Source organism: Anneissia japonica, unplaced genomic scaffold (genome assembly GCF_011630105.1).
Source record: "Anneissia japonica isolate Jap-2015-1 unplaced genomic scaffold, ASM1163010v1 scaffold287719_len1884721_cov185, whole genome shotgun sequence".
Taxonomy (NCBI): Eukaryota; Metazoa; Echinodermata; class Crinoidea; order Comatulida; family Comatulidae; genus Anneissia; species Anneissia japonica.
The window spans coordinates 739,876-751,424 of record NW_022715822.1 but is presented as its reverse complement, the minus strand read 5'-3'; the positions used below and the strand labels follow the sequence as shown (position 1 = coordinate 751,424).

The window sequence follows — 11,549 nt, the reverse complement described above, 5'->3', positions numbered from 1 at the left end:
GAAATGCACTGACTTTCTATTAATGAATGCCAATACACTCCAAATTCATTGATTTTCCCTGCTGATGAAATTGTATTGACGTGCGACCATATAGTCCGAGTTGTGGATATAATGGGAGCAAATTGAGCTCATAGCTGGGCCATCACCAAAGGCCCCCTGTTGGGGGAGCTGGGGGAGGGGCTCAGTCTAGTGGTTCTAAGGGCGCTGTTTAATAGGTGGGATCAGTCATGAGTGAACACCTACCTCAGCCCCACCATAGTTGGGGCTGAGGTGTGAAAATTTGAAGAAATAGTTACTCTACCTCTAGATGGGCAGAAATGGCACTCTTATATTAAAAGTTCTTAATTATCACCACTTTAGTCCAAATTAAGTTCCAACACAGTTCAACACAAATTGTGTATAAAAGTTGTAATATAGTCATTTTAATTTCATTGAATTGTTGCAGAATACTCTTTCTTCAAAATCTAGGTCATTACAGTATCTGTCTCTTATACACATCTAGATGTGTATAAGAGACAGGTTCATAACTATCGGACAAGACAGTGTAACAGGCTTCGTATTCCGTTTGTTAGGCTGACTTAAAGCCAATTCTCAATTTGTGTCCATTCCATGGAGATATCTACCTGTCTCTTAAACATCAAATACTCTTAAGACTTTTAGTAAACTCCTCAAAAAGGAAATCATCTCAAATTATCAAAATGTACGTATGGAACAACATTGATAGTAGTAAACTAAAAACACCAAATACTCATAAGACTTTTTAGTAAACTCTGAAAAAAAGGATATCAATAGGTACTTTTATGATCTTTTTTTTCTTTTTTGTGTGTTTTAATTTTTAGTCTTTGTATCTGTTAAAAGGGACCGTGAAGACAAGCCTAGGCTTCTAAACTGGTCCCTCGCCATAGTATTGTATGTTTTCTTTTCTGTTGCTCATGGTGAAATAAATGTCACATTGATTGAAATTTGTATACTTACAGTATATTTTACTTTATGCAAACAAATATAAAATTTGTGTTATTTTTCCAAAAAAAATAAATAAAAAATGATGGTACTAGTAAAAACGAATACTTAAATTAAAAAAAATACTGGCATATTGTACTGACTTCGACCTAACCAACAGCATTGAAATTTGAAGTCTGGTTCAAAGCTGAGCTTCATATCTGCTTGATGTTGAAATTATACGTATAAAATTTGTTCTGCGAGTTAACATATCAAGTTAAGGTAAGTATGCAGTCTAATAAATTGGCCTGTTACTAAAATTAAACTAGTTATTGTTCACGCACCCTTTATTGACGTTTCTGCGGCGTTTTTCACCTTTCTCATTTTTGATAGTAACAGATTTCTTTTTAAAGTTGATCTGCGGGTACAAGTCACTCTCGTTAAAAAAGAAATTAAGAGCGTCCGTGTCACAACCACTTGGAAGGTTGCCAGCATTCAGAAGTATTTGACCTGAAAAAGCAAGAATTTACATAAATATCATAAAATGGAAAAAAAAAAATGTCTGTACACCAGCAGATATATCTTTGTTGTATTCTGATGATCTACTTGATAATTATATCAAATTCAGTTAAATATATAATCAATTGAATGTTTCCATTAAATTATTGATGGTTTTTATAGATTTAGGCCCAAAAAAATTGTAAAAAAACATCACCTTCAGAATGTACGCTTTCATTCGATTTCACTTCTTCCTTTGTTTGATTTTTCTCTGTTTCTACCATATTTGTTTTTCGTTTTTTGCTTCTTCCCTGTTGCTTTGGCACTGCAGGATCGATGACGGCTCTCTGCCGCTTTGGTTCTACGATGCTGATGGTCCCGGGCTCTACTCGGATGTTTCCAAGTTCCTTCTGTAGATTTGTTGTGCTGGTTCCTTTTGTATTTACTGTTAGTTCATCGATTTCATTTTGCTTACGCTTTTTACCTCCAACGCTTTTCCCATATTCCTTCCCTATTTTTTTCTTGGTTTCCACATCATCATTCTCTTTATTCTGTTTCCTTTTCACTGCTTTCTTTTCTTGAACAGCAACTTTTGAAGACTTTTCTTTAGATTGCGTTTTCTTCTTCGATTCTTCTGCTGCAATTTGCGTCTTTGTGGAAACTACAGAGCTTTCAGACTGTTGATCCTTCCCCTCAAAAACCTCAATGAAAGAAGCAGACATGGCTTGTTCTGCATTCTCATCATTACATTCAAATGAGAGTTTCGGGAGTTTATACTCTTCTTCTGACTCCACAACTTTCTGTGTTCTCTTAGTCTGCTTTTTCGTCTTCTTTTGTTTTGTTCTTGATAATTCACACTTTGATAACTCTAGGTCTTCTGAGGTATTTTTATTAGTTTTGTTTGATTTTGATTTCTTAACTTGAACTTCTTTTTGCTTAACTTCCTTCTTCACCATATTGCTTTGTTTGTGTGGTTTCAAAATAAAGTACAACTGCACCTTGTAAAACACAATTAAAATAATAAAGTAATATGGAAACTAAAGAAATAGAAAATAAAGTTATAGTACAACTCAAGAAACTACACTGCCAAAGCAGATGTAGTACCAGCAGCTGGACCAGCTGCCGGGAGAGTCATGGTACAAATCTGCTGGGAAATATTCATTAAAAATATATTCTGAGCAAGAGACAACATACCTGAGAGTGCCATTTTCGGGAACTTAGAGACATAACTGATTTTTAAAAATGTAATGTCCCTTCCAAAAACAAAAAAAATCATAAAAATCATTTTTGAAATTTACTTGGCCCATTTTGAAGTAACATAAAATTATCAACTTTAACATAGAAATTAGTGTATTTAAAAAATTCTTACCCATAAAAACCATCATTTTTCCAGTCACTGGAAGTGTTTTATATATTATCTTTATTATAATTATCCAGAATCAGGGAACACATTTTTTAAATTTAATATTTTCTATGCTCAAGTTAATAATTTGTATGTTACTGCAAAATGAGAAGGTTAATTTAAAAATTATTTTTTTTAAAACTTTTTTTAACCTTCATTCCTCCCCACCCCAAGCTCCCAACCATGGTGGCGGTGGAGCTGCTGTGTGCATGGCCAATCTGTCGGGAAAATTTGAGCCAGGGAATTAAGTGTGCCAAAAGCAATGCTCCAACTGTTTGATTTTACACTGCGCATAGAAATTATTATATTGTTATTATATAATTTATTATTGTAATGAATAATAACAGTAATGCCGCCCTAACAATTGCACAATTTTCGTTCCCACAATGGCGTGCACTTTGGGTGTCAATGATTAGAGTCTTCGGGAACGAGCATGAAGATTATGTGAAGGATGCAGGAGTGCATGCCATATCGTAGAGAGAATTATTAAATGTTCAAAAATTTGGCAGCATCAATGTTCGTGCCATGTGCGCGCCACTTGCGTGAACCATGCGCGAACAAGGCTAACTGTGCGTGTCAATACGTGTCAATGCATGCCATGGGAATCCACTACACACGCTGATACGTCATGCCAGGCATTGGCTCCTGCTGCCTTTCCTCCTGATGAGATTTAACTTTGTGATTATTTGTTTGGGAGTGACTATTCACATGGAAGGTTCGCGCTAATCGAGAGGTTATTTTTAAGGTTAGGGTTGGCCTATTCAGGCCACTCAGTTCACAGCCCCTGTGAGTTCACGCCCTATTAGGAGCCGTGTCAGCAGCTCGTTGTCCCCAACACAGCTCCATGTGACCATGAATATTAGGTATTATAACATGTCTATTCTTGATCCAGACGCCTTTAGTGCTGATCATATTGAAGTTATTACAGTGCGAGAAGGTTATTTTTAATTTTTTAAATAATTATTGACTGAGTTGGCGGACGGGCGAATAACTGATTTTTTATTGTTCACCCAGTGGACGGCCGAATATCCTTTGCTTATTTGTTTATATTTTGTGAGTGGTGTACAGAGTATTTGTTTTGCATGAGAACACACTGTGTATGTATGCTACTGAAAATAATGATGCGTTTGTTCAATAAATAAATATCCCTGTTGTAATGCTGACTATTTGGTGCAAGCTTTTCTATCAATACTGCTTATTGCACATGCTTATTAGATTGGCATAAGCAGTCTGTAAATTTTGCTCATGCATTGGCATAACATAGCCCAAAGTTCCTGTGTGCCATAAGTTTTTTAGTTTGTGCAGATGGTACATAAAAAATAGCTCAAATTTGTGCAGAAAATTGCTTGGAAAATAGGTCTGCAGAACTGTAACTACCGCATAATACATTGGTCTGGTCAAAGCCTCATTTTCGGCAAAATCTGTGTGGAAAAATATTGGGTTTTTTTTATCCTAAATGCAAGGACGGATTTCTTGGCCAAATTTTTGCGCAGAGAATATAATCAGTTTTTTCCCGTGCAGACCTTACTTTTACATAATACAGTCTGGCCTGTCTGTGTGAGTAAGTCTGAAACAGTGAAACTAGCAGTAGTAGGGCCAAGGTTAGTACTTGAATTGGCCTAGCTAGTACTAAGCTTAAGCCTAGCTAGTAGAGGCCTAGCCGACCTAGCTGGACGGAATTCAGCTGGACCACACACACACAGCCTAGGCCAGTGGAGTGCTGGCCCTATCTCTTTAGTAGACCTCGGCCTAGGCTAGTCGACGAAATTACCGGTCGAATTTCATCATACACACACTTGTCACAAGGCTAGGCCTACACATTTACTAAATAATTTTAATTTAAATATGGTACACTAAATCATTTTATTTAACAATAAACTAGTCAAATATAAATGCATAATTGAAATCAACCTTATCTCCGTTTTACAGACACAACAAACACGACCTTTTCCAACATGCGACAACACACGAGCACACGTGTGACCTATTATTGTGACCTTTGCTTATTTCGCTACTGTAGATTTTTTTGTGTGAAATATTATAAAATAAAGAAACTTTAACATTTTTCAGGAATAAATACTTCAATTATTCTTGTTTAGTTATTATATAGTATTTATAATAATTTATATCTTGATAATGTTTTTATTCATTTGCAAGTTTAGGATATCTTGTAAAATATGTTTATAGAGGTTAAAAAGGTCAATGAAATCTAGACTGGGGATGGACTAGAGTTTGGTTTGGGTTTTGTTTTGATTAGTTTTTCCCCTTTTGAAAAAGGTGTGTTCCTAGTGTTCTGATTCAAGCATAACTAATACTTATGAAGTGAATTATTGGTTCTGTTGTTTGTATTATTTTTACTCGCATGGTCGAATCGATGCGCTGTAGGTCAGGCTTCGAATAGAGAACCTTAAATTCAGGTAGGTAGGTCCCACCCTTATCAATCCCTGGATGGAAGTACCTAAAAATGTACTGGCGGTCTTTTCTAGGTTTTGGTAAAAATCAATAAATATTTAATAATTTACGTTTGACTTACAATAGCTTTGAACAAATTACTAGTATATTTAAGATTTTATATATGCATAGCGTGGTATTAACGCTGTGATACACGTTTAAGTAAAAAGGTCAGATTACAACGAAATGTCTGCTTTCGGATTGCCACAACACAACCACCACCAGTTGATCGAAGTCGGCAAGATTGACTGAGTGTACTTTTGTGAGTGAGTAGCCTAGTATTATTAGTAATATTAGGGACTAATTTAAATTGCATACAACATTTTGTAATTTATTATTTATTATGTAGGGAATAATTATATATTACTAGGCCTATATTAGGCCTAGTTAATTTTTGTTTTGTGTATTTTTTATGGTCATGAGGTCAGTCACTTTTTTTGACGAGAAGTCATTTCAGGCCAAGTTGTAGTACGTATACCTACTCTGTTTTCTATCATCTAGGCCTAGCCTAGGCTAGGTCTTAACTCCCATATACTGTACTTGGATAGGCCTATTTCATGCTAGTTTATTTAGGCATGCTTACTTATATTTTTTCTTAGATTGAATTTTAGAAAAATGTGTTTTCATTTTAGTTTGCATTCAAATTCATGCTTGATGGTCACACAATTTTGTTGACTATTCTCAAGCACAAGATTTGATGTAGCAATGAGCAAGCACAAGATTTGATGCTGTAGCAATTAGCACTCAGTTATGCAAATTGCATGCATTACCTTAAGTTATTTTTATGGCAGTTGGACTAGTGTTACATTCAGTTTGTTGGATGTGCAGTTTCAAATCTGCACACAAAAATAGTTGCATGCACAGGCAAATTTGTGCAAGAAAATTTGTGTGCAGTTGCCACGTAGCCTAAGCTGCCTATCCTTACAATTGCGAATTTTAGATTTATTTATTGTCTACTTCTTATTCACAGTCTATACACCATTTTCGCTATATTTGAAATGAAAATGTCATAAAATTTGGCAACTACCACTGGGGGAATTCCAGAGGCCTAGCATTTCGCTCTAAATATTTAACATCATGGATTAATTAAAGATAACTAACTAAGGAGCACAAATACTTTAAAATGGAAAAAGAACGAAATGTTAATGTTATTAAAAGCAAGTCTAAGTTTTAAAAAGCTAATGCAGTGTTTACACATATAGTATTAACAATTGTATCTGTTATCTGCTGCTGCATAGCAAAGATCTGGCGGCGCTATCCACTGCGCGGTGCTTCATTTGTAACTAGCCAGCTGCTCAGGCTAGGCCGTTGGATGTCCACCAGTGAAAAGTTGGGAGACGTTGGTTGCGCTGTTCCAAAATAGACCCGATAAAATGGTGTATACTTTGGATATATATTATTATTACCTGTATGCATACTCGTACAGGTATGTATTTATCACCAATCGTTAAAACATTTTCTTCGGCAGAGTTATCCAGTTTTTTTTTCTTTCAATTTACACAATCTGAAAAACTGCGTAACATAAAGATGGTAATGGTGGGATATTTGTAGTGCGCCTTCCACAATAAAATCGTCTCAAGGCGCCGAAAAAAAAGAGGACTATTTCGCCACGTCATGGTACCACGTGACACTGCTTCGTTAAGCCCTTAATATGTCTGAGGGCCACCTCAGCTAATCCATACCTTCGTAGCTTTTTCATCTGAAGTGTTAACTTTTTAGCGCAAATTATCCTTTTGAAAATAAGACCACTAATGTTGCATTGTAGATCCAGTACTGGATGCAGAGGGTGGCAAAAGCTTCCCCATTCCCCTCTCCCCACACCATCCCAGCCAAAAAAAAAAAATCTGGATATAATGCCTCTGAGATCATGATACTATTAGTCAAATTGAGCAAACAATAATCATTGTTGGTTTGTCTGTCGCATACTGATGTATAGTAAATTGTTCCTCAAATTGTGAAATTCTCCTCTGGGAGACAGTTAGACCATGGAGATGTAAATTTATCTCTCTAGTTAGACCATTAAATTATGCAAATTTTCATAATTAGGCCAGAGCTAATTCTATCATTTGTGGCTTTTCATGGATGTTCGTGTTTGTTACAGCAGTAGGGCCTACTTTCAAATCTTGGGATTTCTTTTAGGCATTAAGAATTTTATTTCAGTGGATAGATGAGATTTGGTCAAAATATGAAAGTTTCATGCTAAATTCTTTACATCTGGTTACTAAGTCACTAAACCTAGTAATTCAGCACAATTTTTTCCTATTTTTCTCTGAACCATTATCTTTGATTTATGTGTTACCAAGGAGATACTTCCTTGGTGTTGCAAATCAAACATATAGCAGCCTTATCTGTAAGCTGGCAAATATTTGTTTTCAACTCTCACCAACTATATTTTTTCACAAATCCCTAAACTTATTAATCCATAATCATAAATTGAACAACATAAACAGTGTAGTACTGAATTAAACGTTTGTTAAAACTTGAAAAACAAATGATTGAATTGGTAGGCCTGTGTCTTAGTTTGTGGTATTAATAGTGGCTTACACCCCAAAGGAAACAATCTCTTTGGAATTCAGGTTTTTAATAATTTATTCTTTGTACTATCAATCATAACATAATTATATACTGTACTTTGTTATCTCATAATTCTTGTTCGAAGGATTAGGATTAACTGCATGTTTTCAAGGTTTGTTGTACATACTGTACATTTTATACTTAAAAATAAGTTTAGTACTTCAAGATTTTCTCAGTTTTACAATTTAATTATATTTCTGTCTATATTTTGTTTTAATGTAAAATATAGTGTTGTTTGTTTATTGCAGTAATCTCATGTTGAATTGAGATTAATTAACATATTTTACTCATATGTACAGTAGCATATCAAACAAATGTTACATTATGCTCTGTATATTGGTATTCTACAAATGTTTATTGATTATTACTTAGTGATTATTGATCAATTAGTTTTAAATATTGCTTATTGATAATTATATGGATAGATTGATTTTGCGGTGTAAACACCAAAGATAACCCACGAAAGTCTGAAGAAAACTTATTTCCAGTGGGGTCTTTCTGGTTGTGATTGGGCAGTACACTTTCCCGAAAAATGTACTGCGTTCTTTAATGTGCACACAGGACATAATGTACACAGGACCAATGGCTTAAATGTCTCATCCGAAAGGCGATGCATTATAGTATCTCGCATTTCAGCACTCCAGCAAAAACACAAGGATAGCAGTGATGGGAATTGAATTGGGAACCTAGAGATCTCCACGCTTCATCGCACACACAGTGACTACTTCCAGTTTAGCTGACTGAGCTAAGCTGCTCTCTTTTGGTACGAAAAAGCAAATTTCCCAACCCAAATTTAAGGCTGGACTTGACTTGATTCTGAAGGATTTGTGTAGGCTATTCTCTTAGTGGTTGTAGTGGCTTGTTACTCTGCTATACTTTAATGGCTTAAGATTTATAGCCTAGCTACAGGGAGGGGAAGGTAAGTACAGTATATTCTCAAATTCCAGGGCTCTTCCATTGGAGGGCCATTAAAATACATTTATCTGTTGAAATTTTCCTGACATAAGTGAACTAGTACTGTAACCCTTGTTAAAACAAGGCTACAGAAGAACATTTTTTTTTTGTATGTTGTTGAACTGATTTTTATAAGCCACAAAAGCATATTTTCCCCTTTTCCAACCTTTTTCCCCTAGTTTTTAAATATTCAAAAATCTGTATTTTATTAACCACTTTTCCTGTCTTATAAAAATCTACAACATGTCAACAAAATATTTTCCTCCTAAGCCTGGCTTTAAGATTCAAATCAATTATATATTTTTATGATGTTTGCACTTCAGTTTTTAAATTGAATTGTTGAAAACTCCAGCACTTCTTTGTATTACCAGCAATAACATAAACAAACTTAATTTCTTCCCAAATACCATATAAAGAATAATTGTGGGGTGGCATAAAAATGTGTGAAAAAGTGCTGGTGGTTTCTAATGGGTTAAGATACTAGAACACTATGTTAGGATATTAGGCTATCAGACAGTGACCCAGTAAAGAGATACTGTAGGTATTCAACTAAAGGAAAAAAGCTATTGAATTTCCTATTAAGGGAACACTTTCGTAAAACAAGGGGGAATATACAGTATCTGTTAACATTAAGGCTGACCCCTATTAAGGGGACAGGGACAATTTCTGAGTGCCAAATAGTCAAATAACCCCTATTTAGGGGACACTGAATTTTTTTTTATCATTGTATCACAACTACAGCAGTCTCAAAGTAAGAAAAATTCATTCAACTTCATATTTTAACACCTTTTGAGCAAACAACCAGAATTTTTTCCACTGAATCCATAGAATAAACGTTGGTATGCCTACTGAATACTGTGTTACTGCATACAGTATAAGCCAATATTGTCACTTTTGACCCTTAACCATGGGAATTTTATTTCCTTTGTTTTTGATGTACTTTCATATAGGATTCTAATACATACCATTAACATGCACCATTAATTCATTACTCTATTCATGCTACATTCATCCAATAGAAAGCTCAATATTTTAAATAAAAAAAGGAATATTTGGTCATTAACATTGCATCATGCAATAATATTGGGAACATTTTATTATTATTTTATTATTTATATCATTTTTACAGCGGCTTTTCTTGGTAGATACAAAGCGCTTCTTTCCCCTGGTCATCGGGTCCTCGTGTTTTAAGTGTTGCTACTGGTAAACATTGCAGGAGTAGGCAACCCCATTAGGTACCCATTTATAGTATTCTGGGTGGCGAGAACCCATGCAGTGATGGTTTGGTTAAATTGGGAGGGCATAACATGTACCATACAAGCCTGTATGGTCTACCTAAGAGCCCGACAAGACAAGTGATTACAGGAGAAGCAATGCAGATAATGTGTCTTGCTCAAGGACACAAGCAAACCGCTTCTACAACATATAAAACTATTGTTTTAATTACATTTGTGCTGATTTCATATTATGAAATTAATTGTATTTGCATTGCAAATTGTTGCTATAAATTAGTTCTAATTCTACTTAGCTGATTCCTTATGTCAATAAAAATAAAATTATACAGAATATATGTCATTGTTGTATGAAAACATGCCAAAAACTAAGGGGCAATTTTGAATTTTTGTTTCTCCTTAATAGGGATACCCCTATTCAGGGGACACCCCTATAAAGGGGACACTTTTTCTGGTCCCGAAGGTGTCGCCTTAATAGGGGTACTACGCATACTTTGAATGCTTAATCTGTGCAGTAATTCATTGGATAATGTATTGAAATGGAAAGTCCACATAAAAACAATGAATAAGCTGAGATAGATATTCAACTAAAGGAAAAAAAATTATGAATACTGTAGAAGCAATTTTGTATTTATTACTATATTATACAAGTTTGTTTTTATAATTTTTTATTATAATTACAGGATATCTATCATTTTACTGAAGTAATGTTGAAAATATTGTTGAATTTAAAATGTCGATTACCCCACAAAAATAAAATGACCAACAGCCTTCTTCAACTGCATGGATGCTGAAGAAGAGATGACTCCCAAGATAGTAACTGTCTGATGGAGGAACATTTATGTGTATAATATTCGTACTTTCAAAGCTAGATAGCATCACAGCTACTACTATGTAGCCAGACTTGCCCACTAACCTACAGGTATCCAACTCGGCTGCGGTACATTATGCTGATGTGATTATACCGTGGCGTAATGTTCTTTTTGTTGAGGGTAGTGTAGTAAGTTCTAATCAACTGTCTGTACTCTGCACAATGGAGATCAATATTTCTGTGGTTTTGCTCTAGATGGTCTCCTTGTGTCTACCGCAATCTTGCAGAAGAGTCATTTAAACTGTTGATTCTCAATGTTTCAAAGCTTTTCACAAAAAAGATGTTTACACTGTCTTTAATGAAATTTATAAATTCCTCAAAAATTCAATTAATACATTTATGATCAAATGTTTATCAATAATTAGATGCAGATAATAAACTTGAAAAAAATAACAATTTGTATCAAAGTCAAATCCAAAATTTTTTTTTTGCCAGGGATTTTGGGCTTTTTTTTTGCTAGTGGCTTGGGTGTCGTGCGAGTGGCAGTCTAGGACCTATTTTCTTAAAGAGGTGGTACCAATAATCATAGAAAATGGGATTTATAGTGTTCCTTACTAATGAGGAGTCAAGGGGTTTATCTGCTAGGAGCATTTTGATCTGTTAGGCCCAATAAAAAAAATAATTTATC

The 11,549-nt window shown here is 34.8% G+C and overlaps 2 protein-coding genes across 10 annotated transcripts in view; one reads left to right on the top strand and one right to left on the bottom strand.

Moving 5' to 3' along the window:
- LOC117109422 (nucleolin-like) overlaps positions 1-4,857 on the bottom strand; it is a 9,314-nt gene extending 4,457 nt beyond the window's left edge. Inside the window, exons 1-3 of one of the 3 annotated variants that reach the window (XM_033251773.1) lie at positions 4,751-4,857; positions 1,655-2,435; positions 1,284-1,449 (exon numbers count right to left, since the gene is read on the bottom strand). In XM_033251773.1, coding sequence (XP_033107664.1) covers positions 1,284-1,449; positions 1,655-2,393 — 905 coding nt within the window. In that variant the 5' untranslated portion in view covers positions 2,394-2,435; positions 4,751-4,857. Of the gene's footprint in view, positions 1-1,283; positions 1,450-1,654; positions 2,436-2,631; positions 2,685-4,750 lie in introns of those variants that run through there. The other 2 variants (XM_033251774.1, XM_033251772.1) reach the window with 2 other exon arrangements.
- Positions 4,858-5,031: 174 nt separating this feature from the next.
- The window catches only part of LOC117109383 (zinc finger protein 888-like), a 34,341-nt gene continuing 27,823 nt past the window's right edge, over positions 5,032-11,549 (top strand). For 4 of the 7 annotated variants that reach the window (XR_004445518.1, XR_004445517.1, XM_033251699.1 and 1 more), the window contains exon 1: positions 5,048-5,256. The gene's annotated coding sequence lies outside the window, so the exon portion shown is untranslated. Of the gene's footprint in view, positions 5,257-5,340; positions 5,557-11,549 lie in introns of those variants that run through there. The other 3 variants (XM_033251695.1, XM_033251698.1, XM_033251697.1) reach the window with 3 other exon arrangements.